This window comes from Alnus glutinosa, chromosome 9, assembly GCF_958979055.1.
Source record: "Alnus glutinosa chromosome 9, dhAlnGlut1.1, whole genome shotgun sequence".
NCBI classification, from domain to species: Eukaryota; Viridiplantae; Streptophyta; class Magnoliopsida; order Fagales; family Betulaceae; genus Alnus; species Alnus glutinosa.
Genome location: NC_084894.1, coordinates 8,678,147 through 8,690,656, shown reverse-complemented (window position 1 = coordinate 8,690,656; position 12,510 = coordinate 8,678,147). Strand labels below are relative to the sequence as shown.

The window sequence follows — 12,510 nt, the reverse complement described above, 5'->3', positions numbered from 1 at the left end:
CGATTATTAACCGCCTACCCCTACCCTTATGCCTAGAGCAAGGCAGTTAACAGTTTTTTATAACAACCTTCAAATACAATTATGTGATTACAAGGCAGTTAACCGCTCTGTTTGTACAAGCCTACCATACATACATTCCCAAGCAACAAAGCAAATTAGGAAATCTTAATTGGTAATTGACACACCAAATATTTGTAGTGAGAAATTGTATGTTTAATTTAAATTAATTGCGCATTTTCAAATAAGCATTCTCTAGCCTGCTGCCAAAAATCACAATATTTTTCACACTTTTTAGAACTTACAGTTTTTAAAATGCAAATCCAAACACTCCATGTTTTTTTTTTTTTTTTTTTTTTTGCAAAATAGTAATTCCAAATAAATCTTTACAACCACGTGACTAGGAGGAAAAAAAAAAAAAAACGCTGAATGTTCAGAAAATATTAGCCCACCACTTAAAGTCTTCATCCATACACTCCGGGCCCAAAAGGAAAAACTATACATAGGGCTGAACAATTGACAAGAAATAGACCCAGATATTCAAGATGGGCCTCAAGCTAGGCCTTATTTGCGAAGAGTGCACTGAGAACCAGCTTACAGAGAAGACCGTACAATTCTTCTTCGTCCAAGGGTTCCTCACACAGAGAGAGAGAGAGAGAAAGATGCAGAGTTTGAGGCGGTTGATACCCGAAGCTTCTTCGAGCCGAGCAGCTTCGATTCTCGGTGCACAGCTCTCAGTGCCAAACGCTTTAAGAGAAATTTTATTTGTTTAAAAATTAAAAACACAAGTGAGAGTGGGAAATCACGGAATTTTGCCGCCCGTGATTTTTCACGGTCGGTGGTTTTTTCATAAGAGTCAAATGTTAAAAAATAATTTTAAAAATTTATTTTTTTAAAAAAATTATTTTAAAAAATTATTTTTTTAAAAAAATTATTTCGTTGAAAATATTTTACAACATCAAAATAAATTGAGCATAAGAAAAAAGCCAACCATTGTACGTCTTCAACCTAACAAAGTAAGCATTAGAGGATTTGCGTTGAAGGGTTCAAAATTAATTTTACTTTCTCTTTCTTTCTTATCAAACCATTGAAATTAAATCTAGACCCTTAAAACAACTACAACACAGACGCTGTAGTTTTTTTTTTACAACTCTTAAGCCAAATTGAGAGCTATCCAAAGAAAAAAATATATATATACATATATCTTAAATTGTTACTTTGATACCCTTATGTCACATAATATTCATGAGATGTATTATTTCTATATCACATTACTCTACATCAATGCTACACCAAGACACATTGGGTGTGGGATCAATGCACAAGGGACTCACATGCATAAGTTTCACACGTATGTATCTTAGTGTAGAGTTGGTGTAAGGTAATATGATGTAAAAAAAATTATTTTCCTAATATTCATAGGGGAGTGTTAGAAAAACACCAAAAATTACACACCCACTCACATGAGTTGGGTCCTAAAGGAAAAAGACTCTTGTACAACAGTTGTGTTGTGCAAGTTTCCAAAGACATGAGGTAGGACTCATTCCAAGTGAAAACTATATGGTGGGATGGGTCTCACCTCATATATCTACAAAGATGTACAATTATTGTGCACCCACCACATAGGTCCTGAAGCATGCACAACAGTTGTTGCGTATCAATCAGGTCTTGAATTCTATATCCTAGTAGACTCCTCCCCATATAAGATGGTGTATAGTGAGTGTACAATTTTGGATCTTCGTATACATTACCTACCCTATAAAAGAGAGTGGTGTGAAAACAAAAATACATTTATGTCTGCTGAAAAGAAATAAATATTTGCGTAGTTAGGTAGACATACATAGGTACCTTTGATCAATTGGATGTGATAGATATAAATGTAGAAACAAGTTGGATATAAATTTCCACGATCAAATTCAATGGAAGATGAAGGAATAGGTGAAACCAACTAATCTGTGTCAGTTATTTTGACAACTCACAAGTCACAACCAATGAGCACGACAAGCTTTGCTTGCGCAAAAGTAGTTCATATAATCGTATTTTATTTTATTTATTTTATTTCTCCTGCTTTAATGACCACGATCACTTTTGCTTGACCGAGTCGCCTCCCCGCGTCCGTCCACTAGAATCAGGGGTGGACCTACGGCACCGGCCCCACCAAAATTTTTTGTCAAATTTTTTTTAAAAAAAAAAAAAATCAATTCAATTTTACTCATAATTTTTTTTTTTTTTTTTTAAATTTGACTCCCCATATTCTAGGAAGGAAATAAATAAGAATTTTAAAACTGTAGAAGGGTTTTCGAGAAAGATAGAAAAAGAGAAAAAAAATTTCATTGTGATTAAAACCGGTCTGTAGTGGATTAAATAGTGTCAATTCAGCACTTTAAATGCTTGTTGTTCATTAACACTTAATTTTAAAATTAATAAAAAATAAATATTAATTCAATAGTCATTAAAATCTGACTGTTTAACATTAACATATACTTAATCTCAACTGTTGAATTAGTCTTTGTTGTAACCAACTCCAACAAATTTTATAAAAAAAAACAATTTTTTTTTTAAAATAATTTATTACGTCAACAATATTAATTTCATCATATATATATATACGTACGTAGACTCCATGACAAGACATTCTTAAGTCTTCTTGTATAAATATGTCCCAATTAAGCACATTAAAACTTGAAACTTGAAAGAGAGGTTTACAGAAGAGAACCTCTTGAGTCTTGGCCATGGAGTCTCTTGGATACTCATCGCAATCACTTTCTATACTCTTCCTATTTTTCCCAATCTGGGCTTCTGCGACGCAGCTTAACATTCCTCGGCTTGGAACAGTTATACGGAGAACATCGCAACATGATGAACCTCAAACCACATATTCTTCATCCGACACGGCCGAGGATTTCAAAACATTTTATTACACCCAACAGCTCGATCACTTCAACTACAGGCCTGAAAGCTACGCCACTTTTCAACAAAGATATGTTATCAACTTCAAGTACTGGGGTGGAGCGGATTCCAACGCACCAATATTTGCATATCTTGGCGCAGAAGAATCTTTGGATCATGATTTATCCACCGTTGGGTTTCTCAATGATAATGCCCTCCGGTTTAAGGCCCTCCAGCTCTTCATAGAGGTACGTAAAAGTGAAATTATGGCAGTTTTGACACGTTAGGTACTGCAATCATAGACTGAGAAATTGTTGTATTCTAAATAAATAGCATCGGTACTATGGGAAATCGGTACCATTTGGATCAATGAAAGAGGCTTTGAAGAATGCGAGCACTCGTGGTTATTTCAACTCGGCTCAGGCTATAGCAGATTACGCTGCTGTGCTCTTACACGTAAAGAAAAATTTATCTGCGGAATATTCTCCAATAATCGCTATTGGAGGCTCCTATGGAGGAAGTAAGTGATCACTATAAATCCATTTCTCAGTCACTAACTTTTTCATCCTTTGTCTTGAATATTTTTTTTTTTACATAATTTTGCAGTGCTTGCAGCATGGTTTCGGCTAAAGTATCCACACATTGTTCTTGGATCTCTAGCTTCTTCAGCTCCAATCCTTTACTTTGACGGCATTTCACCGGAAGTTGGATACTACTCTATAGTAACCAAGGATTTTAAAGTAACACACCAACTTTTTTATATTTTGAGATCTTATGTTAAATTATGTTTAAAGCCTTCAAAAACTTACAGCAATTACTGCGATGGCCGGTGCAGGAAACTAGTCAAAGTTGCTTTGAAACCATCCAAAAATCATGGACTGAAATTGATAGAATTGCTTCCAGACCTGATGGTCTTTCAACACTTAGCAAGAGATTTAATACTTGCGGGTAATTAGTACTATACTTTTCCTCATTATCATGTACTATTCTATAGCTCTAAACTCTATTAATTAATAAACCTGAAATTAAACTTCTGTCTTCGCAGTCAATTAAATATATCTTCTGATCTGAAGGACTATTTGGAGAGTATAATTACTGAAGCAGCTCAATATAATGCTCCCCCAAAATACCCAGTTAGTGTTATCTGCAGTGCCATTGATGGAACAACTGTTGGAACTGATACTCTTGGCCAAATATATGCGGCTGTTGTTGCTTACAAAGGAAACCGATCATGCCATAACATGAATGAATACAATTATCCAACTGAAACAAATGAAGGGTGGAAATGGCAGGTAGCTTTCTCAATTATAGATTTAACCATAACATTAACCTCATTTATATGAATAAGTAAAAAAATCATATTGGAAACACGTTTTCAAAGTTATAAAACTATAAAATTAAGCTAATACTTACAAAAAATAAAATAAAATAAAATTTTGAAATAGTAAGATATATTTAACTGGTGGTGATAATATGGAATCTTTAAGCCCTTCATAATGTTTTTGCTGCGGCTAGATCGATGCCTATTCTTTTCTTTTCTCCTTAGAAAGGGAAGAGAATTTTTATTCAACTACATATATACAAACATGAGTGTCGTGGCATTGGCTTTGAATTGGTTATAATTAAATGACTTGTGTATATATATATATGTACAGTCATGTAGTGAGATGGTTATGCCCATTGGCCATGATAGCAATGACTCTATGTTCCCTCCAGCACCTTTTAATCTAAACAAATTCATCAATGAGTGCAACAGCAAGTATGGCGTCCAGCCTCGGCCTCACTGGGTGACAACTTTTTACGGCGGTCGTGTATGTTCTTAATTATATATCTTTTTGAAACATTTAAAAATTGTTTCTGATGATTCCTTCAGTAATAAGCTGATGCTGCAGCTCGTTGATAATCCTATATATCGGTGCTTCTGACACTATGAAATTGCAGGACATAAAACTGATTCTCCAAAGGTTTGCAAGCAACATCATCTTCTCCAATGGGCTAAAAGATCCTTACAGTAGTGGAGGGTAAACAAAATAAACAACTCAAATTTTCAATCATTCATTTTCATTGGAAGCGTGCAAATTTACAACTCTTGTATCTACTTAGTCATCATTTATGTCCATCTTTGATTATAGGGTCTTGGAGGACATATCAGACAGCATCGTCGCCGTCTCTACAATTAATGGTACTCACCTCTGCAAAGTTGTTAATTATTGTAAAGTATTTTAACTTTTTAAGTGGCCTATGATATCAGCCACTTTAAAAATAAAAAAATGGGAAAATATTATTTATAATTTTTAATTTTTTTATCACTTTTACAATTAAGTACTCAAACTTTAAAAAATACTATCAATTTAAGGTATCCATTTTTTAATTTTTTTTAAATATTTTAACCCTCCATTAGAATTTCTCGTTAAATCTTATCAAAATTTTCAAAATACCCATATATTTCTTTTAATAAAAATTATAAAAAATTTCAAAGATTCAGGCATAACTATTTTTGAGAATTCCGTTAATTAAATTCTGACTAACACCTGAATCCTTGCAATTTTTTTTCTTTTTTTCCTTTAAAAAAAAAAAAAGGTTTTTGAAATTTTAACAGAATTTAACGAAAAATTCTAACGGATGTTTTTGAAATTCAAAAAAATTGAAATATGAATACCCCAAATTGACTTTTTTAAAGTTTGAGTACTTAATTTTAAAAGTGATAAAAGATTAAGAGTTATCAGTGAAATTTTTCCAAAAAGGGGTCTGAAGAGTACCATTAATATTAAAAAAGAACACTAAAAAACAGGGACAAAGAAACCATCGTAAAGAAAGAAAAATTATATATGTCATATGATGTTGTCATACAATTTTCCAAGAGATTGTTTAGGACTACCTAAGCCTAGTAAACGCCCAATTTCTCCAGGTTCTCATTGCTTGGACATACACAAGGCAAAGGAAAGTGACCCGAAATGGTTGGTGAAGCAAAGACAGACAGAGGTCGAGATAATTGAAAAATGGATTGCCAAGTACCAGGCTGATCTTTTGGCTTTCAAACAGCACATTCCTATATGATATGATTGTCAGAAATAATTGAATTCAGAATATTTTTCTCTATCAATTGAGGGATCCATATATTGGTATTTATATTCACTAGCCAACCTTACAATTCGAACATCAATAATGCGAGGTTACAACTATTCATCTCTTATCTAACTATACCTATTCTAACATATGAATTAAGGACCAATTTTATTTCTCTTGTTCTTTTGTTATGCCTTTTAGAGTCATGCAATTACTTAATGCATACATAGGGATCCATATATTGGTATTTATGGTTCTGTTTTTTTTTTTTTTTTTTTTCCAATTATTATTGAACTAAATGAGCCCTAATTGGGCCGAGCTACCCAATTAGGGCTCGACAAGCCAAGCCCTAAACCCGAAGTTCAGGCTCGGGCTCGAATCGAACCTAAAACAACTTATTGGGTTTGATTCGAGCTCAAGTCGACTCGAGCGAATCGAGCACTCGAATCGACTCGTGAGGACTGACTTAATAGTCCCAAGCTCGATCCCGAGTTAGGGTATTACCCCCAACGAGTCGACCTTAAGCCCGGCTCGAGCTCGGAATCGACTCATTTAAATTCTCCTTAAAACGAACCAGTCCAGGATTGCCAAAACTCAACTCAGACCGACTCGTTTACAGCTCTAATACATACATTTCCGGGCAACAAAGCAGATTAGGAAATCTTGATAATTGATGCGCCAAATATTTGTAGAGAGAAATTGTAAGTTTGATTTAAATTAATTGCGCGTTTTCAAATAAGCATCTCCTAGCCTGCTGTCAAAAATCACAATATTTTTCACGTTTTTAGAGCTTGCGGTTTTTAAAATGCAAATCCAAATGCTCCATATTTCTATGATTTCATTTTAAAAATGTAGATTCTCTTTTGTGAAATTGTAATTCCAAACAAACCTTTACAACCTCGCGACTAAAAAAAAAACTGAATGTTCAGAAAATATTAGCCCACCATTTAAGTCTTCATCCATACACTCCGGGCCCAAAAGGAAAACTATACATAGGGGGCTGAACAATTGACAAGAAATAGACCCAGATCTTCAAGATGGGCCTCAAGTTAGGCCTCATTTGCGAAGCGTGCACTGAGAACCAGCTTACAGAGAAGACCGTACAATTCTTCTTCGTCCAAGGGTTCCTCACAGAGAGAGAGAAATAGAGAGAGAGAGAGAGAGAGAGAGAGAGAGAAAGATGCAGAGTTTGAGGCGGGTGATACCCGAAGCGTCTTTGAGCCGAGCAGCTTCGATTCTCGGTGCACAGCTTTCGAGGCACCAAGAGAAGCTCTCTGTGCTTCCTTCACAGCATTTAGCTCAAAGGTCGTCCAATCGCTTCCTCGACATTTACCAGGTATTTTTATTTTGACCTCCTTTTTTTTTGGGGTCCGTTTGGTTTCTGAGAAAATGTAGGAACAAGACCGCGGAAGAAGCTAAAGTTCCGTTTTTTTTTTTTTTTTTTTTTTTTGACCTTTTTCTTTATTGTTGTTATTTTCTTCCCGTTAACTTCTATTCAGATTATCTGATACGACTCCTATTTGGCATCTTCGAGCTTGGATTTCTATCCCCATTTTGTTTTGGATATGATTCGATTTTGATTTTGCTTCTTATCAATTTTCTCAGCGAAATATCCATTTTCCTAATAACCAAATGGAGGGTATATACGCATGTCAAATCACATTCATTTCTTGTTGGTGCAATATATCTATCTTGGATAAGCTAACCATTTTATTTTTTGTTATTGGAAACCCTTTTTATTGAAGCTCGGAAACAAAGCGGCAATTGAGAAAGAGCGTGCTCGGCTGTGAGTTCCAGTTTATAATTTTCTGAGAGACTCTTTTATGGGGCATATATTGAAATTCGATTAGTATTTGCTAATGTGATTTAAAGCAGCGCAGATGAGATGAACAGGGGATACTTTGCGGATCTTTCAGAGCTCAAGCAGCATGGTGGTAAGGTATTGTACCAATCAAATAATGCCATATCCTCTACTCTACTGGGCTAATATAAATTTGTTGAGAATATTAATGTTCCTTTTAGTTTTAAATGATTTGTATTAGAAGACCGTGTAGTATATTTAAGTGCAGTGAAGTTGAGTCAGAATGATGACATCATACATTAGTTTCCAAATAATTCTAAATATCCACTTTCTGTTGTATACATGTGATTTGATATAAAAAGTGTGTGCTGAGATAGTCACATAGAGCTTAATATAGTATGAGTAATATACCTAGTTGTGATTCAAATCACCTAGCACTGCCGTCAGATCCCTTGGGTTGTGGTTCTTTTACTTCAATCATGCTGATAAAAATGTGTTAGATCTTCTAGCAAAACTTAACAACCTGTGCATGTGATATAGCATTTAAGTCATGTTCTTTGTTTTATCTTTAAGTGTGTAGAATGACCTTATTGCAGTATTTGTGCAGATCGCAATGGCAAATAAAATTGTAATTCCTGCAATAGCGGCCATGAAGTTTCCTGATAGAGAAGTGACCTACTCCAATGGTATAACATTGAAGCTGCCCATTACTTCTAATGGAGATATGGTTGCTGCTGACAAAGCAGCTATTCCAAAAGTAACTTTGCTATGTCTTTCATTCCGAGCAAACTCCCAGGTTAGAACTTAGTTGTGCTTGCGCACCAAAATTGCTGTGGGTGGTTGTTTCTTGTGCAAATGAATGCAACAAGTTGGATATGCTCTTGAGTCTTGTACTACACCTTTTAGCGTGCAAGAAAGCATGTAATTTGTTTGCGAGTCATGAACTTCCCTAATACAGTTTCATAGGCTGAAATCTTGAAGCTGTTTGTCAGCTGGAATAATGTGATTAAAACGACTATAAGGACAAATGGAGAAGAGGGTTGGGGGATTGGGGGGAAGAGAGAAAATGAAAATATCAAATCTGAAATGACAGGCATACTATTAGATGCCTAGATAGTATTAGATCAGGACCCTGCTGTATGTTTTGTTACATTGCTAAGCTGATTGCTTTACTAAGTTCTCACCCAGAGTTTGTGACGTAATTGAAAATAAATTAAACATTTTTAAGACATTTTCAAAATGGAACATATGTTGATAAATACTTAAAAACTTGGTATACTAAGTAGAAACAGAAATGGAATCATCATACTGGTTCAATTATCTCTCTCACTTCATTGCGTTATATGTATCTCTTATTTCCCTCTCTTTTTGTTTTTTTCTTTTCATAAAGTTAAAGCCTAGAATTGCTTGGATCCTATATCTTTTGAAAAATTACTTGGTTGGTTAGTTGGGTACTTTCACTTTTCTTTTATAATAAATTTTTTTATTACTTATCAAAGAAAAAATTTGCTTGGTTGGCAATTTTAATTTCTTTTGTCTTGCTGTTGCTGCTTCAATCTAGTGTTATTTCTCCTTGATAGGCAATGATTGATTCTTGGAGTGGACATTTTCTTGATGCTTACAGTAATTCAAAAGATGTTCAGCTATATCAGGTACCTTTGTATATATTATTGGTTCAATTGTTAAGTTATGGACCTAGATCTCATTGATTTTACAAAACCTGTAATGCCAGGTATTGTCCTCAAATTATGGGACCATTTGTTGTGTTACTTCTGATCTACTCATCTTCATATCGAATTGTTCCAAATTTTCTTTTCCGATTCTTTGTAGACTCATATTCAGGTCATTGCAATTTGCAAGTGTATGATGAATTGCACAAATATAGCTCTGTTAATTTTTATAGCATTTGTTGTGAAGTTGCATATAAATGTGCTGAGACAGTTTCCATGACAAAACAGAGACTTGTTCGCTTTTTAATTTATTCCGATTATCCTCCTTCACCATCTGGTCAAGCATGCTGAAAACTTTAGCCCTTCTGATGATTGTTGTATTTTCAAATGGCAATGTGGATTATCGGATTATGCCTCACGGCAAGGAGAATTATGTTTTGTGCTAGACTGAGTGCCAAAGGTGTTATATGGACTTTTTCTTTTCTTTTCTTTTCTGTCGCTTTTGGGACTTGTAATATGGTAACATTTTTGTGTTCTTGATCAAATTGCCACTGATGCACATAATAGGGTAGAAGAATTCACTATGTTTGTTTTCTTTCCTTCATAAAATATTGGGAAATTGCCAAGTCATTACCCAGAGATTTTCAGTCAATATTAAATCACTCCTAGGATTCTCATTTTTTCAATCAATGTCTTGCATTTTGCCTAAATCTCAAATGGATCTTTTTGTTAATTTTTCCATTGATACTAACATAATCCAAGTGAAATTTAGTTATACCCTCAAAAAAATTACCAGAAAAGGCGAAGAAAAAAATGTGAAAAGATAAAGAGGCTGAGGGAGTGGGCTCCACCCCTTCCATAGCAGAGAGGGGAGCCCAACCCCTCCCTGGTGGAGGGGGGAGCCCAATCCCCTTCCTGGTAGAGTGATTTTTTTCTTTTTACAACTTTTTCTTTTCTTTTCTTTTTTTTTGGTAACTTTATTTTTTTTTTTTAAAGGTGTATAAGTGAAATTTCACATAATTTTACACTAGAGTTAACGGAAAAAATGAATGAAAAGATTTATTTGTGATTCAAACAAAACACATCAAATTGATTGAAAAAATTAAAATCTCATGGAACAATTTAATGTCGGCTAAGAACTTAGGATTGTGACTTGACCATTTCACTAAAATCTTTTCACCCTAAAAACAGACTAAGGATCAGAACATAAAAGCAGCAATATGTTTTCAACATGCTGTATACAACCAAAACAACACACCAGTAGAGAGGGTTCAGTTTGCTGTTATGCAAGCCTTTAGAAAGGCTTATTTAATGACACTTTTTTGCAATACCATTATATGCAGCAGATGTTATCTTTTTCTTGGAAAAATAGTAGTAGAAATTTAGGAGCAAAGGAATTATACCAAGTAGTCTATGCTTCATAGTTAGCTTATTCCAGGGATACAATGTGCATTATTGGATATTAGAAATGTGTTGAAGTTACGAACATTTGCATTTGTTCTAGTTAACAAATTCCAGACAGTACATCGTACTAAGGTGTATGTGTCTTATTGTGATCTTTCAGGCTGCTCTAATAATTTATCGTGGATAATTCTCTTTAAATAATTACATTTAAATTATCAATAAAATATTTGAGTTTTTCCAGGTGTCATTTATAGACTCGTGGTTCTTGTCCTGGAGCCCTATTAAGCAGCTGCTTCTTCGGATAATGAAGAAACCTAATCATGGAGGGAAGGGTGCACTTCAGAAGCAGATGGTGTATTCATTTGGTGACCATTATTACTTCCGGAAGGAACTAAAAATTCTAAACCTTCTTACCGGGTACAAAAGATTATGATTGCCCAACTTATTTAGTGGAGAGTAGGATGTTGTTGTTAGTTTAAAAGCTACCATTTATTAACATTTTCTCTCTGCAGTTATACTTTTCTGCTTGACAAATTTGGTAGAATAAGATGGCAAGGCTTTGGATTGGCAACGCAGGATGAGTTGTCATCCCTTCGTTCTTGTACATCTCTTCTTTTGGAAGAGAAATGAGGTAGGTAGCCAAAGCATTTCCTTAACTTACTCTTTTTAGCTGATAGATGGGTAGTGACATTAAAATAAGCTGAAACAGAATTTCCCTAATATTGTTAGGCCTCAACTTCAATGGGGGGTCAGAGATATCCTAGGATGAAGATGATTACGATGATGATATCTTTATGCATGTTTCCTTTTCTTTTGCACGAAAAGTAAACTGGTTTTCTTTGCCCCTTTTTTGTTGTATCATGTGTTTTTATATCTAAAATTTTGTTTATTTGTGGATTTTATATTTCGATTCCCCTGCTCTTTTATATCGGTCTGAAATTACCCTTTGTTTGTTTGTTATTTGCAGTGATATTGGCTTTCTTGGGAAAAGCAGGTGAGGAGAATTGTTTTGGTGGCAGTTATAATAAAAGCCTGTTGACCCTGTGGCCTGGGATTTCGGATCTGAAAGGGGCCTCTGTTTTGTTCCTGTGAGACCTGTAAAATAACTTTTGGAAGAGCAATCAATGTAGTCGTAGAATAACTTTCAGCTCTGAGAATATAAGAAAAAAGTTTCTGCAATATTTACAGAATGTGTAGGTTCTTTAAACGAAATAGTTCTTTTTTCTCAGTCTTCTTCTAAAAAAAACATGGAATATAACAGTTTCTTGTATCTTATTTGGAAGTTTTGTATTAGATTACATGCATTATCATGTTGGAAATGATGTCCCCATTGCTTAGCACTAGGAGTGGCGATATGTGTTTGTGTGTCAAGTTAAATCGTGTCGAGATATGAGTATAAGATTATATAGGTCAATTTTAACTCGATTCATTTAATTAAACAGATTAGATCCTTTCAACCATAACTTACTAATTTGGTGTTGGATTTGTGCCAGATTCGCGGATTGTGGCCAAAATTGCAAGCCTTAAATGTCGCACGTCGGGTTTGAATTATATCGATGCATGGATATAAAATTATATAATAATGATTCGATGACACCTAAATATACAACTTTTCACCACCTTACCTATGTGGCAAGGTGGTCCCCCACTACTTTTTGAGTTTTTTTATTTTTTAAAAATAAA

At 34.5% G+C, this 12,510-nt stretch overlaps 2 protein-coding genes across 4 annotated transcripts; both read left to right on the top strand.

Annotated features, from left to right (window-relative positions):
* Positions 1-2,711: 2,711 nt before the first annotated feature.
* On the top strand, positions 2,712-5,943 carry LOC133876730 (uncharacterized). The gene is made up of 8 exons (XM_062314983.1): positions 2,712-3,134; positions 3,220-3,406; positions 3,493-3,626; positions 3,722-3,834; positions 3,932-4,178; positions 4,828-4,907; positions 5,019-5,068; positions 5,795-5,943. Exons 1-8 carry the CDS (start codon positions 2,730-2,732, stop codon positions 5,941-5,943), a joined length of 1,365 nt encoding a protein of 454 aa, XP_062170967.1. The 5' UTR covers positions 2,712-2,729.
* A 1,102-nt stretch (positions 5,944-7,045) lies between these two features.
* On the top strand, positions 7,046-12,149 carry LOC133878194 (uncharacterized). Of its 3 annotated transcripts, none has more exons than XM_062316709.1 (8): positions 7,046-7,288; positions 7,698-7,738; positions 7,828-7,891; positions 8,361-8,549; positions 9,334-9,405; positions 11,069-11,244; positions 11,340-11,458; positions 11,795-12,149. In XM_062316709.1, the coding sequence occupies exons 1-7, from the start codon at positions 7,133-7,135 to the stop codon at positions 11,455-11,457; spliced, it is 816 nt and encodes a 271-aa protein (XP_062172693.1). In that variant the 5' UTR covers positions 7,046-7,132; the 3' UTR covers position 11,458; positions 11,795-12,149. The 3 variants fall into 3 exon arrangements, with proteins under 3 accessions (XP_062172693.1, XP_062172692.1, XP_062172694.1); XM_062316708.1 differs by having other exon boundaries at positions 7,050-7,288; positions 7,825-7,891; XM_062316710.1 differs by having other exon boundaries at positions 7,212-7,288; positions 7,833-7,891.
* Positions 12,150-12,510: the final 361 nt, after the last annotated feature.